At 33.1% G+C, this 17502-nt stretch overlaps 1 protein-coding gene across 4 annotated transcripts in view; it reads right to left on the bottom strand.

The window, feature by feature from the left end:
- Nucleotides 1-17502, bottom strand: part of STXBP5L (syntaxin binding protein 5L) — a 385708-nt gene that overhangs the window by 291105 nt on the left and 77101 nt on the right. For all 4 annotated transcript variants that reach the window (XM_072812552.1, XM_072812550.1, XM_072812551.1 and 1 more), the window contains exon 3: nt 15374-15471. In XM_072812552.1, the coding sequence (XP_072668653.1) occupies nt 15374-15471 (98 nt within the window). The remainder of the gene's footprint in view (nt 1-15373; nt 15472-17502) is intronic.

The raw sequence follows: 17502 nt of genomic DNA on the forward strand, positions 1-17502 counted from the left end.
AAACAATCCAATTTAAAAAATTAGTTATTAATAAAAATTTTCCCAAAGAAAATCTACAGATGGGCAACAGACACATGAAAAGATGTTCAACATCGCTTGTCATCAGGGAAATGAAATCAAAATTACAATGAGATATCACCTCACATCTATCAGAATGGCTAAAATTGAAAACACAAGAAACAATGAGGATTGACAAGGATATGGAGAAATGGGAACCCTCTTGTACTATTGGTAGAAATGCAAACTGAGGCAGCTACTGGGAAAAACAGTATAGACATTTCTCAAAAAGTTAAAAACAAAACTCACCTAAGATCCAGCAATCGCATTACTCAGTATTTACCCAAAGAATACAAAAATACTAATTCAAAGGGATACATGTACCCCAATGTTTATAGCAGCATTATTTACAATAGCCAAATTACAGAAACAGCCCAAGTGTCCAAGTGATGAATGGATAAAGATGTGGCATACATACAACGTAATATTACTTGGCCATAAAAAGGGATAAAATCTTGACACTTGCAATTTCATGGATAGAGCTTTGAGAGTGTAATGCTAAGTGAAATAAGTCAGTCAGATAAAAACAAATATCATATGATTTTACTCAGATGTGGATACTAAGAAACAAAAGAACAAAGGGAAAAAAAAGAGAGGGGGTGAAAACCAAGAGACAGACTCTTAACTATAAAGAACTGATGGTTACCAGAAAGTAGGGGCAGGGATGGGTTAAATAGGTCATGAGAATTAAGGAGAGCACTGGATATTGTATGGAAGAGTTTTGTTTTGATGAGCACTGGATATTGTATGGAAGAGTTCAATCACTATATTGTACACCTAAAACTAATATATCATATGTTAAGTAGCGGGATTTAAATAAAAACTTTAAAAAAAAATCATTTGACCATATATGAAAGGGTTTATTTATGGGCTCTCTATTCCATTGGTCTATAAATCTATCTGTGTATGTGCTATGCCATTTTGGTTTGATTACTGTAGCTTTGTAATAAGTTTTAAAATCAGGAAGTCTGAGACTTCTAACTTTGCTTTATTTCAAGATTTTTTTTTTAAAGTAAGCTCTACACCTAACATGGGCCTTAGCTCACAACCCCAAAATCAAGAGTCACATGCTCTACAAACTGAGTCAGAGAGGACCCCTTCTTTTAAGATTATTTTGGCTATTTGGGGTCCCTTGAGACTCCATATGAAATTTAAGATGAATTTTTCTATTTCCGCAAAAAATATCATTGAGTTTGACTTCGTTGAATTGTGGATCACTTTGGTTAGTATTGACATCTTAACAATATTAAGCCTTTTAACACATAAACACAGAATATCTTTCCATTTCTTTATGTCTTCTTAAATTTCTTCCAGAAACAATTTATAGTTTTTGGTGTACAGTTCTTTTGCTTCCTTGGTTAAATTCATTCCTAAATATTTTAGCCTTTTTCATGTTATTGTAGTTGAAGTTGTTTTAATTTCCTTTTCAGATTGTTCATTGTTACTGTACAATAACTAATTTTTGTTTGTTGATTTTGTATCCTGCAGCTTTGCTGGATTCATTTAGTAGTTCCAACAATTTTGTATGTGCAGAAGCTTCAAGGTTTCTCCTTTACTTGTGAAAGATAATTTCCTAAATAATTATATGCTGTTGAGTTTTTCTTTCAATACTTTAAATATTCTATTCCACTCCTTTTCTTCTTCCATGGTTCCTAAATAAAAGTCCACTGTAATTCCTATCCTTGTTCTTCTATAGTAAGGTGGTTTCCCTCCTATAGCTTCCTTCAAATTTTCTCTTTGCATTTGCTTATCAACAATGATATTCCTACTGCAATTTTCCATTTTTAAAAATTTATTTTGCTTCTTGTTCTCTGAGATTCCTTGGTCTTCATTTGGTTTCTGTTATTAATTCTGTAAAGTTCTCAGCCATTATTACTTTGAATATCGTTCTTCTGTCCATTTTGTTCCTTCTGGTAGTTCAGTAACATTTATATTACACCTTCTAAAATTGTCATACATTTCTTAGAATATTCAGATGTGTTTTTCTCCCATTATTTTCTCTTTATGTTTCCATTTGGGAAATTTTTATTGACCTATCTTTAAACTTTGTGATTTTTTTCCTGCCTTGAATCCAGCCTATTAATAAGACCAGCCAGCATATTCTTCATTTCTCTAGAGTGTTTTTGATTTCTGGCATTTCCTTTTGAATATTTCTTAAAAAAAAAAAAAAGATTGTATTTATTTTAGAGAGAGAGGGAGAGAGCACAAGCAAGGGTGAGGAGCAGAGGGAGAGGAACAAGCAGACTCCATGCTGATTGAGAAGCCTGACACAGGCTTGATTGCATGACCCTGAGATCATAACTGAAGCCTAAATCAAGAGTTGGATGCTCAACCAACTGAACAACCTGGCCACCCCTCCTTTTGAACTATTTTTTAGAGTTTTCACCATTATTGCTTACATTACCCATTTTACATGCATGATATCTACTTTTAAATGTGTTTTATAGTGTCTGCATTAGAGTTCTTAGCACACGAAACACAGCTATTTTAAATTCCTTGTCCTATAATTCCATAATCTCTGTCATAGCTCAGTCTGGTTATGATGCTTGCTTCATCTGTTTAGATTGCATTTTTAATTGCTTTTGGAATGCTCTGCAATTTTTTGTTGAGTCAGTTATGTTGGTATAAGCTAATAAAAACTGAGGTCAATGGCCTTTAGCTGATCATTTATGTTCATTTTTCTAGGTCTATTTGGTGGTTTATGTAGCTATTTATGTCAGAGACATCAAATATCTCTATTGTCTATATTTGTCATCACGATTGACTTTAGACCTATTACTCCTTAGAGAGAGTCTATATCTGTCACTAAACCAGAGCCTGGTTAGTGCTGTGATAAGGTATTCAGGGGGTGGGGGGAGGGTGTGTGGTTACATTCCAGTCTTTTAGTAACCCTGTATGTCAGAGGTATGACCTTTACAAGTGTTCCTGCAGTGATATAGTCTTTTCACCCACTTTGGTGAGAGGAAAGCTAAAAGGAGGTAAAGTTGGAGATAAAGTTGGAAACTTGAGCTTCCCATAGTTGGGATAAGGCTCTCATAGTCTTTTCCCCAGGAAAATAGATCTTTGTTATAGAATATACCCTGAGTATATTTTACAACAATTATTCTTCTCCTTCCCTTTCTACAGTCCTGAAGAGATCCTTCTTAGATCTTTACCATGAGAGCCTAGTATACCTCTTGGAGGTAAAACCCTTGAAAATATGGGGATTCCACTAATACTTTGGCCTCCAGGAGAACTTACTTTCATGATAATCCACATTTAGTATCCAACAATTTGAAAAAATTATGATTTGAGTGTTCCTACCAGTTTATGTCTCCAGCAGCTTCTATACAAGCTGTGACTCTCTGGATTTGTTCTTCTTTCCAGATTTTGGGGTAGAGATTTTCCCTGTAACCTCAGTTCTCTAATAGGTCCAGGAAAGGATAATTTTAAGTCCGATCAACATTTTATTGATCTAAGGATGGGAATGATGATTTCCAAGCCATTTACATGCAAAAGGTAAAATCAAATATGCCATAAAACAAGTCTCAATAAATTAAGAAGGATTGAAATCATATAAATTATGTTGTCTGACCACAGTGAAGTTCAAACTCAATAACTGAAAGTAATTGGAGGAATTCACAAATCTGTGGAAATTAAACAGCATACCCCTATATAGCCAATAGGTCAAAGAAGTCATAAGGAAAATTTAAAAAATAATCTGAGATGAATGAAAATGAAAACACAGCTAATAAGGAATAAAAGGGGATAGAGCTAAAGCAGTTCTTATATTGAAATTAATAGCTGTAAGCACCTATACAAAAGATCTCAATTCAATAATCTAACATTCCACAATGAGAAACCACAGAAATTGTGCAAACTAAACCCAGACAGTCAAAAGAAGAAATGATAAAGATGAGTGGATATAAATAGAGAATAGAAAAATAAAGAGAATCAATGAAACCAATAGTTGATTCTTTCAAAAAAGTCAATAAAATTGCAAGCATTTAACTAGATCAACTAAGAGAAAAAGGGAGAACACTCAAATAACTAAAATCAGTTAGTGAAAAATTAAGCAAATACAAAGATTTAAAAAGATTATAATGGGATACTAAAAACAATTATATATCAAAAAATTAGAAAATTGATATTAAATAGACTTTTAGAAAGTCACAAACTATTGAAACGGACTCAAAAAGAAATATAAAAAATTTAAATAGGCCTTTAAAAAGATCAGTTTAGTAATCAAATAACTACTCAGAATGAAAAGTACAGATTTATACTTGTTCTTCAGTAATTCTTGTAAAAATCAGAAGAGGAAATACTTTCCAACTTACTCTATTATACCAGTATTATCCTGAAACCAGAAAAAGACAAAGACATGACAAAGACAGGAAAGTAAAGATCAATAATTTATTAACATAGACACAAAAATCCTTAATGAAATATAAGCTAACTGAATCCAGCAATATGTAATAAAAATTACTTATCATGACCTAGTGAGATTTACCCCAGGAATGCAGGATTGTTTTAACATTGGAAAATCAATTAAGATATTGTATCAATAGGACAAAAATAATTTGGCCATCTCAATAGATGCAGAAAAAGCATTTGAAAAAATTTAATACCTTAAAAAAACCCTCAATAAGTTAGGAATAGAAGGAAACTTCTTCAATCTTAAAAAGCACATATACAAAAAAAACCCAACTGCTCACATCATACTAGTGAAACAGTGAATGCTTCCCCTATGAGATCAGGAAGACAGAGATGCCTGCTCCTGCCACTTCTATTTAACAATGTATTGGAATTTTTATCTAGGACAATTAGGCAAGAGAAATAAATAGAAGACATTCAGAGTAGAAAGAAGTAACTAAAACTATTTGTAAATGACAAGATCTTGAACATACACCATCCTTTAAAAATATGCTAAAAATTATTAGGACTAATAAAGGAGTTTAGCAAGAGTGCAGTTTACAAAATTAATGTACAAAAATCAGCTATGTTTGTGTATACTAGCAATGCATTATCCAAAAGTGAAAATAAGAAAATAATTCCATTTACAGCAGCATCCAAAATAATAAATATTCAGGAATAAAATACCCGGAGTACAAAATGTGCATTCTGAAAACTAGAAAACACCATAAAAAAAAATTAAGACCTAAATGGAAAGACATCCCATCTCCATAGATCAAAGCTTAATATCATTAGTGTAGTAAATTGATCTTCAAAATCAATGAAACCCTATAAAATTCCCAGGTGGAGTTTTTGCTTTTACAGAAATTGAAAAGCTAATCCTAAAATTCACATGGCAGTCTAGAGACCCAAAATACCTAAATGATCTTTAAAAAGAAGAATAAAGTTGGAGGACTCAAGTTTCCCAATGTAAAGATGTAAAGAAAGCTACAGGATTCAAAACTGGTACTGAGTGAGGACAGACATATAAATAAATGAAACAGAATAAGATTCTAGAAATCCTTATATGTTCAGTCAGTTGAATTTCCATAAGGATATAAAAACAACTTAATGAAGATAGAATTCTTTTGGGTTTAGTTTTCAGGAATTGGTGCTATAATTGAATGTCCACGTGCTATAGAATGAAGATATATCCCCTCTTTACACCATATTTAAAAATTAACTCAAAATTGATCACTGACTTAAATATAGAAACTAAAATTATAAAACTATTAGAGGAAAACAGGAGTAAATTTTTGTGACCTTACATTAGGCAATTATTTCTTAGATACTACACCAAAAACACAAGCAAAAATATTATACACACACACACACACTGAATTTCGTAAAAATCAAAAACCTTTGTGCTTTAAGAAACCATCAGGAAATTGAAAATACAATGCAAAAAATATTGAAAGAAGATACTTCCAGATCATATATCTGATAAGGAACTTGTATCCAGAATTTATAAAGAAATCTTACAAATTAATTAAAAGCAGGAAAAAAAATTTTAAATGGGCAAAGGATTTGAAAAGTCAGTTATCCAAAGAAGATATACAAACTACCAACAAATACATAAAAAGATGCTCACCATCACTAGTCATTAGAGAAATGTCAATTAAGAGAAATTCATAAGATACCACCTTCAGATCCAATAAGGATGGTTATAATCAAAAAGATAGATAACAAGTGTTGGCAAGGATATCCAAATGGAGAAACTGGAAACCTAATACATTGCTAGTGAGAATTAAAACCATCTAGCCTCTTTGGAGCACAATATCAAGTTTCCTCAAAATGTAAAATACTGAGTTACCATATAATGCAGCAATTTTTCTTCTAATTATATACCCAAAAGAAATTAAAATATGTCCACACAAAAACTCGTATACAAAAGTTCACAGCATTATGTATAGAACCAGAAAGTAGAAACAGTCCAGTCTTTCAATTGAGTAAATAAAAGAAGAAGCAACTGGGTAAATAAAAGTTGGTATATTCATACAATGGAATATTATTTGTCAGTAAAAACGAATGAAATACTGACACATGCTATAACACAGATAGACTTCGAAAACATTTTAATAAGTCAGTCACCAAATACCACATATTACATGATTCCATTATATGATATGTCCAGAATAGAAAAAAATCTATAGATAGAAATTAGATTGGTGCTAGCCTGGGACTGGGAGGAATGAGGGAAAATGAGGAGTGACTGCTAATAGTTAGAGTTTCTTTTTAGGGTGATAAAAATGTTTTAAGAGTTATTATGGTGATTACTGCATAATTCTAGGAACATACTAAAAACCATTAGATTTTACTCTTTAAATGGTTGCATTATATGGTAAATTATAGTCTACAAAAAGCTTTTTAAAAAGTTGAACAAAAACAGCAAAAAGAAATACCAAATCATGATAAATGACTAGCTTTGTGTAGAAACAGACTGAAACTGGGCTGAGAAAAGAAATTAGAGCTCTCAAATTTATCTGTAATATTTTAGTTATTTTCTTAAAAAGGAATATTACAAAAAATAAATATTACAAGAAATTAACATTTGTTCCTTTTAGATATCAGACATCAAAAGTTGTCATAGTATACTTAGATTTTCTGTATTTTTTAAATTATAAAAGACATTAACTCAGGAATGAGAAGATATCATATGCAGACTACTGTCAACACATTTAACTTTGCTATAAATACTTAAAACTATAAAACTATGATAAAGAAAATTTAAAAATCACACCAATTAATGGAGAAATATAATATTTTAAAGAGTATTAAAAGAGTCAAAATCATTAAGATATCAATTCTTCCCAACCTAATCTACAGACTCAAACAATTCCAACCAAAATCTCAATAGATGCTTTGGTATAAAATGGCAATGTGATTCTAAAATTATAATGTAAAGTGAAAGAATGTAGAAAAGCAAAAAAAATTTTTGAATAAGAGAGATGCCTGGGTGGCTCAGTGGTTGAGCATCTGCCTTTGGCTCAGGGCATGATTCTAGTCCTGGGATCGAGTCCCACATCAGGTTCCCTGAATGAAGCCAGTTTCTCTCTCTGCCTGTGTTTCTACCTCCCTCTCTGAGGGTCTCTCGTAAATAAGTAAATAAATAAACCTTTAAAAAACAAGTTTTTGAAAAAGAATAAATTTCCTGATTTCAAGACTTATTTTAAGGCAAAAATAATCAATACAATATGTATAAAATAAACAGTGAGTCCATAAATATATCCACACAGTTATGTAAAACTGATTTTCACCAAAGTATAAATCCATTTGGTGGAAAAAGGATAGTCTTTTCAACAAAAAATACTGGATCAATTAAATATTTATATGCCATCAAATAAAACATGATCCATACTTAACACCAAAGGAAAAATTAACTGCATATGGATCATAGACTTAAATGTAAAAAAAAAAAAAAAAAATACAAATCAACTATTAGAATATAATACACAAAAAAATCTACCTGACCTCAGATTACAGAGTTCTTAGACAAGACACCAAAAGATCATTAAAAAGAATTGACAAATTGAACTTAAAATTTTAAAACTTTACTCTGCAAAAAAAAATCATTAAAAGAATGAAAAGAGAAGCTACAGAATGTGCAAAAATATTTGCAAAACACATATTCAACAAAAGAGTTATGTCCAGAATATATAAACAAACTCAAAACTCAGCAATAAGAAAACAAACAATACAATTTTAAAATGGGCAAAGACAGACAATTCAACAAAAAAGGATATAAGGATGGCAGGTAAGGACATAAATAGGCAATTGTTAGGAAAATATAAATTAAAACCACATTGCAATACTACTATACCCATTAGAATAGCTAAAATATAAAAATATTGACAATTCCAAATGCTAGCAAAGATGTGGAACAACTGCAGCTCATATTGCTGGTAGAAATTCAAAATGATACAACCTGTCTAGAAAATGATTTGTTTCACATAAATTTAAAAGGTAGAAGCTAGACATGAGCGGTGGAAGGAATACTAGAGGCAGAGTCCCAAATCCTTGAAGGGAATAATAGAGACATGAGTTGTAAGTGAGGACAGTGATCAATAAGCAACACATTAAAGGCCCAGGGGTACAACATTCTGACCTTGTGGTTTCCAAGACCTTGGGACTCACAGATCAAGAGCCACAGAATATGCGCTCTCCTGTTCTATCTCTGCCCCAGGGTAACCCTTAGACTCATTATAATGCATTTGCATTGGAAGTACAGCACCCCCACACCAAGGAGAAAAGCTGCCATGACATTCCAGTACAAGCCCTTCTTGGGTCAAAAACTTCCCTCCCAAATGATTGGAAACAGCTTCCATTAGAGACCATCCCCTGAAGGACACAGATCCTCCCAGCCCAGAGCAATGCAACAAATATCCCATTCCAAAATAACCTGGGGTGGGTTCTATCTGGTGGAACCTGCCCCTCTCCCACCTTGAGAGTATATTTTTGTCTTAAGACACTGTTTTGTGCTTGCTACTTTCCTTCTGGCTATCTTTATTCCAGCATGAACCCCCCACATAAATCTTCTTATGGGGAATCCAAAGACAGAGACCTCCATTCGCACAATGCAGTCTCTCTCATCCATAACAATTCCATTAATGGGACATTCTCCAAAAAAATTTATAGCAATGGGGAAAAAAAATCGGAGGATCCAATGGTTATGGGTAGGAAAATAGGTTAAAAAGAGACATAAAGGGATATCACATGGGAGTTTTTCGGGGTGATGGAACTCTTCTGTACCCTTGTGCTTGTTACACAAACTGTATTTAAATTCATAGAACTGTATATCAAAAGAAAAATGTCAAATTACTATATGATAATATTTAAAAATAAAGCTAAAATTGAGTCATGTAGTTTATAACAAGAAAAGCAACATTTCTTAAAAGTAAGCATTATAAAAAAATAAGCATTATATTAAATTATCAGTCTATTTTTAAACTATTTTTATTGAAGCATAATTACAGACAGTGTAATATTAGGTGTCAAGATATACTACAGAGCTGTAGTAACCAAATACATATGGTACTAGCACAAAAACAGAAATAGGTAATGTAACAGAATATGTAAATATGTAATGTAACAGAATAGAGAGTTCAAAACTAAACCCACATTTATATAGTCATATTAATCTACAACAAAGGAGATAGGAATATACAATGGGGAAAAACAGTCTCTTCAACAAAGAGTGTTGGGAGAATTGGACAGCTACATACAAAAGAATGAAACTAAACTACAGTCTTTAACCATATACAAAAATAAACCTAAATGGATTAAAGACCTAAATGTGAGATCTGAAACCATAAAACCCCTAAAAGAAAGCATAGAGAGTAATTTCTTTCACATCAGCCATAAATACATTTTCTAGATATGTCTCCAGAGGCAAGGGAAACAAACACAAAAATAAACACAGGTACTACACCAAAATAAAAAGCTTTTGCACAGAGAAAGAAACTGTCAATAAAACAAAAAGGTAACCTATAGAATGGGAGAAGATATTTGCAAATGATATGCCTAATAAGAAGTTAATATCCTGAATATACAAAGAATTTAGACAACTCAACATCAAAAAACCCCAAATAATCTTATTTCAAAATGTGAATCCCTAATATAAAAATAAATTTTAAAATTATAAGTTAAAGGACATAAATTGTCAAATTAGATTTTTTAAAAACCACTCAGTTCTATGCCACCTAGGACATACTTGGGGTATGAAGACACAAATAGGTTAAAATAAAAGCAATGAAAGAAAAACAATACACCATATTAAGACTAATCAAAAGAAAGCTTCAGTGGCTACATCCATATCACACAAAGAAAAATTCAGATTAGAGAATACTACCAGAGACAAAGAAGGTCATTTCATAATGTTAAGAGTCAACTCATAAAGAGAACTTAATACTCCCAAATGTTCATACAGCTAATAATAAAGCTTCAAAATACATGAAATGAAACAAAACTGATGGAACTGCAAGAATAAAGTTTACAATTATATTGAGAGATTTTAATAACACTTTCAGTAATAGAAGAAATAGATGGTAACAAACAGAAAATCAGTACAAATACAGATCTTAAGCACACTATCAGTCAATTTTCCGTAATTGATATTTACAGATCAATCTATCCAAGGACAGTGGTATACACATTCTTTTCAATACACATTTAACATTTATCAGAACAGACCACAGACAGGACCATAAAACAAGCTTCAATTAATTTAAAAGGATTCAGGTTATACAGAGTATATTCTCTGACCACAATGGAATTAAATTAGAAATCAATAACAGATCTTAGAGCATGTAATATCTGGAAACTGAATAACATAAAAAGCCACAGGTCAAGAAAATAAACCAAGCAGAAATTAGAAAATATTTTAAGCATAGTAAAAGGAAAACACAACATATTAAAAACTGGGGGTGAAGAATTTCAAATCTGTGAAGATAAGTAGCTCCATTCCTCCTTTCCAAAATCTGAAAGAAAGAAGGAGGAATGCCAAAGCAACTCAGTACCTGAGGAATGACACAGCAGTGATTTCCCTGGGTTTACTTATGGTGTTTTATGTACCCTAGAAAATGTCTCCAATGCAAACTAGGACAAACAAGAAAACAAACAAAAACAAAACTCCAAGAAAAGGCTATTTTCCCAAAGGACTGAGAAGACAGAATAGCCTAAAAACAAATTTTGGCTTCACTCACCCAAATCTAGCAAACAACAAAGAAAAAATTCTCCTCTCCTTAATTCTACACAGTTCAACAGGGTTGACTGGGGAACTGATCTTTCACCTCATCCTGCTCCCATCCTGCAGAAAGCACACTTCAATTCCCTCAGCAGATAGTGTTTAAGGGCACAAACAGGAAAATAATCACCTATTCCCCCGCCTGGCAGAACCAGGTAACACTGTTCCATTAAGTGCACTAAGTGGTATTAGTGGTATTAGTGCTCTACACAGGATGTTGATCTGCCATTTCCAGACTAGTGGATGCAAGTGGGAGCAATCCAATCTGATGGGACAGTATTAGTGAGTCTGAATGAGACTGATCTTACATTCCCCCCTAGCATAAAAAAAGGTGTTCTAATTCTCTTGCCAAGATAGCATCACTGGAGTCCAGGTACAATAAGATTTAATGAGATGATATAAAGTGGGACTTCACACAAACATTAGGCTTCACACACACTCTCCTAGCTCTCTATGTCAGTAGAATGGTCATTGGGAATCTGAATATCTACATCCACCTGACACAAATAAGATTGAACAAGGTGGGGAAACCAGGGCTAGTCAGCACCCACATGGTGTCAGGATCCTATTAGAAGCTGAACCACTCTACTAACATCAATGAGTTGGAACAAGGTAGTGCAAGGAGGAGTGGTTGATACCATGTTTCCTATCTCTCCCAATGTTACTGGGGCCCTGTAGGAATATGAACTTCCATTCCCACACATCAGAAAATGAGGTGGGTGAGTCAGTACTTACATTTGCTAGGGTATGTGTGCTGACAGGGCTCACCATAAAACTTGAATATATACACCCACTTTGCCCTCAAGCTATACCTCAACAGGGGAGCTTACTGGTTTAAAAAAAATGATCAATAGCATCTAAGTTTCATAATATAATATTCAAAATATCCAAGATACAACTGAAAATCACTCATGATACTCAGGACCTCAGGACCAAGATAATGGCATTTGAATGAGGAAAGATAATCAATACATGCCAACATCAAAATGAATCAGATGTTCTGAAAAATTATCTGAATTATCTGAAAAAGGTTTTCAACAGCCATGACAAAAATCCTTCAATAAGCAATTATGAAACTTCTTAAAACAAACAAGATCAGCAAATAGAAATTCTAAAAAAGAAATTAAATGAAAAATATAATAACCAAGGTAAAAATGGATAGGCTCAGTAGTAGAGTTGCGATGACAAGGATAAAATGAGTAAACTTGGGAAAAGATCAATAAAATGTATCTGATCTGAACAGAGGGAAAGAAGACTGAAGTGGGCAGTGTCAGGGGTCTGTGGGACAAGAAAAAAGATCTAACATTCATATAATTGGAGTCCCAGAGGACTGCAAAAAGACGGTGGAATTGAGAAACTATAAAAAAAGTAATGGCTGAAAACCTCCAAATTTGATGATATACATAAACCTACAGACGCAGTAAGTGGAGCAAACACCAAAAAAGATAAACCCAGAAATATCCATGTCAAGAAACATCATAATTAAGCTTTTGAAAACTAAGAGGAAAAGCTTTGGAAAGCAGCCAGAGACAAAGTCTTATAAATGAACATGAATTTGAATGACAGTAACTTCTCATCTGAAACCATAGAGGCCAGAAGAAAGTTTTACAACATTTCTCAAGTAATTAAAGAAAGTAACTGTTCATTGTGCATATACAACAAAAATATCCTTGAGGAATGACAAATAAATACATTCTCAGATGAAGAAAAATTGAGACAATTTGTTTTAAATAACAAATATATCCTTAAAAAATGTCTAAATAAAATGCTCTAATCAGAAAGAAATGGAAGTTCTCAAATAAGCATCCCATATTTTCACCTTTAAAACCCTGGAAAAGGGGTTTTCTGGTAACTTCAGAAAGGAAATAACATAGGAATGGGTAAAAATTTGGATAAATATAATAGATTGTCCTACTTCTTATGAGTTTCTTAAGTCACATTTGATAGCTGAAGCAAAAATAATAGCACCATCTGATGTGGTGCTGCTTGAGGCATTTACAGGAAATACATAAGATGATTATACTTTAAAAGAAGACAGGGTATAGGGACCTAAATGGAAGTAAGGATTCCATTTCCCTCAAAGTGAAAAAATATTGATACCAGTAGACTGTGAAAATTTATGTACATTTATTGTAATACCTAAAGCAACCACTGAGAAAACTACAAATAAATATACTCAAAAACAATATAAATGTATCATGTCTGAATTATTTAAAATGTTCAAATAACCCATAGGAAAATAGGAAAGTCAAACAGAAACAAGAAACAGGGAAACAAGCAGAAAGCAAATAAGTAAATTGGCAGAATTAGGCTCTAACAATTACCTTATAGTAAGTTATCTTAATATACCAATTAAAGTAGATTCACATAGATCAAAAAGAAATGATCTTACAAAATCAATATACAAAAAACAGATGCATTTTTATATACTAATAATAAATTATCAGAAAGATAAATTAAAAAAATAATCGCATTTACAACCACATCAAAAAGAATAAAATATCTAGGAATAAATTCAACCAAGAAATGAAAGACCTAGACACTAGAAACTATAAGATATTGATGAAAGAAACTGAAGAGGTTACAAATGAATATAAAGATATTCCATGCTCATGGATTGGATGAATTAATATTATTAAAATATATATACTACCCAAAGCAATATATAGCTTCAATGCAACCTCTAAAAAATTTCCAAAGGCAGGCATCTTTTACAGAAATAAAACAAACAACTCTAAAAAACCACAACCCTTTTGTATAAAACCACAAAAGGGTGAAGCCTGGATGGCTCAGTGGTTGAATGTCTGCCTTCGGCTCAGGGCATTACCCCAGGGTCCTGGGATCAAGTCCCATATCGGGCTCCTTGCAGGAAGCTTGCTTCTCCCTCTGCCTGTGTCTCTGCCTCTGTGTGTGTGTGTGTCTTTCGTGAATAAATAAATAAAATCCTTAAACACACACACACACAAAAGGCCTTGAATAGCCAGAGTAATCTTGAGGAAAAAAAAGAAAAAAACAAACAAACAAACCTAGAGGCATCATGCTTCCTAATTCCAAACTATGTTACAGAGTTACAATAATCAAAACATTATGGTATTGGAATAAAACAGACACATAGACCAATGGTAGAACCAAGAGCCCAGAAATAAACCCATGCATACATGGTCAACTAATTTTTGATAAGAGAGCAAGATTACTCACTGGAGAAAAGACTGTCTCTTCAATAAGTGGTGTCAGGAAAACTGAGCAGACACATGCAAAAGAATAAAACTGGGCCATTATCTTAAAATACACACAAAACTTAATTCAAAAAACAAAACAAAACAAAAAAAAAAACAAAACTTAATTCAAAATGGATTAAAGACCTGAATATATGACCTAAAACTATAAATCTCCTAGAAGAAAATAAAGGCAGTGAGCTGCTAGACATTGGTCTTGGCAATGATTTTTTGGATTTGATACCAAAAGCAAAAATAAACAAGTAGGACTACATGAAACTAACTTCCATACATCATCAACAAAATAAATGGGAGAAAATATTTACAAATTACATATGATAAAGAGTCAATATCCAAAATATACAAAGAATTCATACAACTCAATAACAAAATAAAAAACAATTATATTAAAAGATGGGCAGAGGATCTGAATAGACAGTTTTCAAAAGAAGACCTATGGATGGCTAACTGGTACATGAAAATTTGCTCAGCATCACTAATTATCAGAGAAATGCAAATCTGAACCACAATGAGATATCACCTCACATCTGTAAGAATGGCTTTACCAAAAAGATAAGAAATAACAACTGTTAGTGAGGATATGGAGAGAAGGGAACCCTTGTACACTGTTGGTGGGACTGTAAATTAGTACAGCCATGTGGAAAACAGTATGGTGTTTCCCAAATAATTAAAACTAGAACTTCCTTATGACTCAGCAATTCCATTTCTGTATATTTATCCCAAGGAATTAAAGAAAGTACATCAAGAGTTATCTCACAGACATTAAAAATATGCCAATAAACTGGATAATGTGGGCTTTCATAATCATTACTCATTTCAAAGAAATCAACTTTATTTGGTCATATTCCACTTACCTGAATATTTAAGGAAATGTAATTGGTATTAATGTAACAAAAAATAAGGATACATTCGTATAGCACCTGTTCTTGTCCCAATAGCCAAGATTTTCTGAACTGGATCAAAGGCTAATGCTGTAGGCTGATAAGGAAAACCATGCCGAACTGTCTGAAAGAGAGCAGATAGTAAAAATAATCATCAGGGAAATAAAAATTAAACTCACAAGATACTATTGTCCAACTGCCATAATGACTAAAATTTTTTGAAATAATTATTTTTAATTAAAAAACACTACTACCAAATATTGATAGAAGTATAAAATGACACAAGAACTTTGGAAAATTGTCTTGTAGTTTTCTATAAAACTATCTGTCCTATGACCTATAAATTCACTCCTATGCGTGTACTCCAGAAAATAAAGAGCATGTGGCCACATAATAATTTGTGTAAGACCCTAATGGCTTTATACATAACAACCTAGAAGCAGTCCAGCTGTTCAACAAGAGAATCAAAAGCAAAAATATGCTATACTCATAAATTGCCACTCACCAGTTGAAAGATAAACACTAATGACAGATACAGTAACATGGATGATTCTCAAAAACATTATGTTAAATAAAATAAGCAATACATAAAACAGTGTATATAATTATATTAGAATTTGAATAAGCAAAATGTACCTATGGTGAAAAAAAAATCAGAGCAGTGGTTAACTTGAGGAGAACTCACTGAAGGGGGGTATGAGTAAAGGTAATATTCTAAATTTTGATAAAGGCTTGGATTGCATAAGTGTATACACAGTGTATAAGTGTATACAATGGTAAAAACTCATCAAATTGTATGATAAAATGTATTATTTCTCCGTGTGTAAATTGAATGTCATAAAAAATTAGGGAAAAAGTACTATAAAAAATATCGAGCTCTAGTTAATGATTTGCATACTGAGGGTTTTTTTTTTCATACTGAGGTTTTAAGAGGTCTATTGATACCTGCACTTAATTCAAAATGTATCCATAGAAGTATTATGGTTACACAGATGGATAGACATATGCAATAAATATAGCAAAATGATAATTTTCAAATTTAGGTGGTGAGTATATATGTGTGTATGTTGTTTATATACATACATATATGAATGCTCATACTATAAATTTTTCAACTCCTCTGTGTGTTTGAAAACTTACACAGTCACACAATGGGGAACAAAAGAAAAATATAAAGAGTTCACAATATAAAAAAGGTGACATGACTAACACAAGAATATGTAGCAATATACAGGAATTAATTTCAATATGAAATATAACTCTTCAAAGAAATAGAGGACCCACATAGGTCAGAAATAAGAGATTCTAGAAGAAGCTTGGGAAGAGAGCAGAGAAGGAAGACGCTGAACTCACACCATCTCATTACAAGTAGATATCATCCACATGCAAGTAAATAAATCCTCAGAACTGAAGAAAGCAAAACTTCCATAACTAAAAATAGAGAACAAGCTGCATCCGAAAAGTTAGGAAAGACAAAAAGGCAGGGGCTGACAGCTGGAGGAAGGGAGCTAGCATGTGCAGAGGGCAGAGAAAAGGCCAAAGAACCAGGGAGCCCACAAGGAGGAAGACTAATCCTTATCATGTTTGACTTTGAAAATCAGAGGTGCTGAATTCTGTGAGTTTGTTTAACTAATGGGACTTAGAGTCAGATCTTTAAAAGTCAGCTGACCTAGCACTGGGATAGCGAGGAGTGCAAGTGATAGCTGGGTCTCTGCCCTTAAAGAGACAGTAGCCTGCATGAATAGGAAGCAAAAAAACAGCAATTTACACAATACTGGGGACAAATGAGAGACAGATTTTTTTCATACTGATTTCAGAGTGTGTTTGGGGTGCTTCTCTGAAAATGAGGGAGCTGGCAGGCATCATTTCCCCCCCCCCCCCCATCTCCCAGCATAAACACAGGGTCACCTGCAGGAAGCAAGGCTGCACAGACATTCGCTACCTAAACTCCTAGTAGTATGCTAAGACCATGAGTTCTCCTAAGGACTCACCCACTCCAAGCCTGCTAGCTTTTGCCCTGGGCTTGGGGCCAATTTTATGAAAGCTGCCCATGTGTCCTACCCAACCTCTCAATGTACCACCACCACTGCTCATCACACCCAGCCAGTGCATGGTACCCAGCCATGTGGCCCCAGCCACCAAAGAAATGCAGCCT

The sequence above is a fragment of the Canis lupus genome, chromosome 35, assembly GCF_048164855.1.
Source record: "Canis lupus baileyi chromosome 35, mCanLup2.hap1, whole genome shotgun sequence".
Classification (NCBI taxonomy): Eukaryota; Metazoa; Chordata; class Mammalia; order Carnivora; family Canidae; genus Canis; species Canis lupus.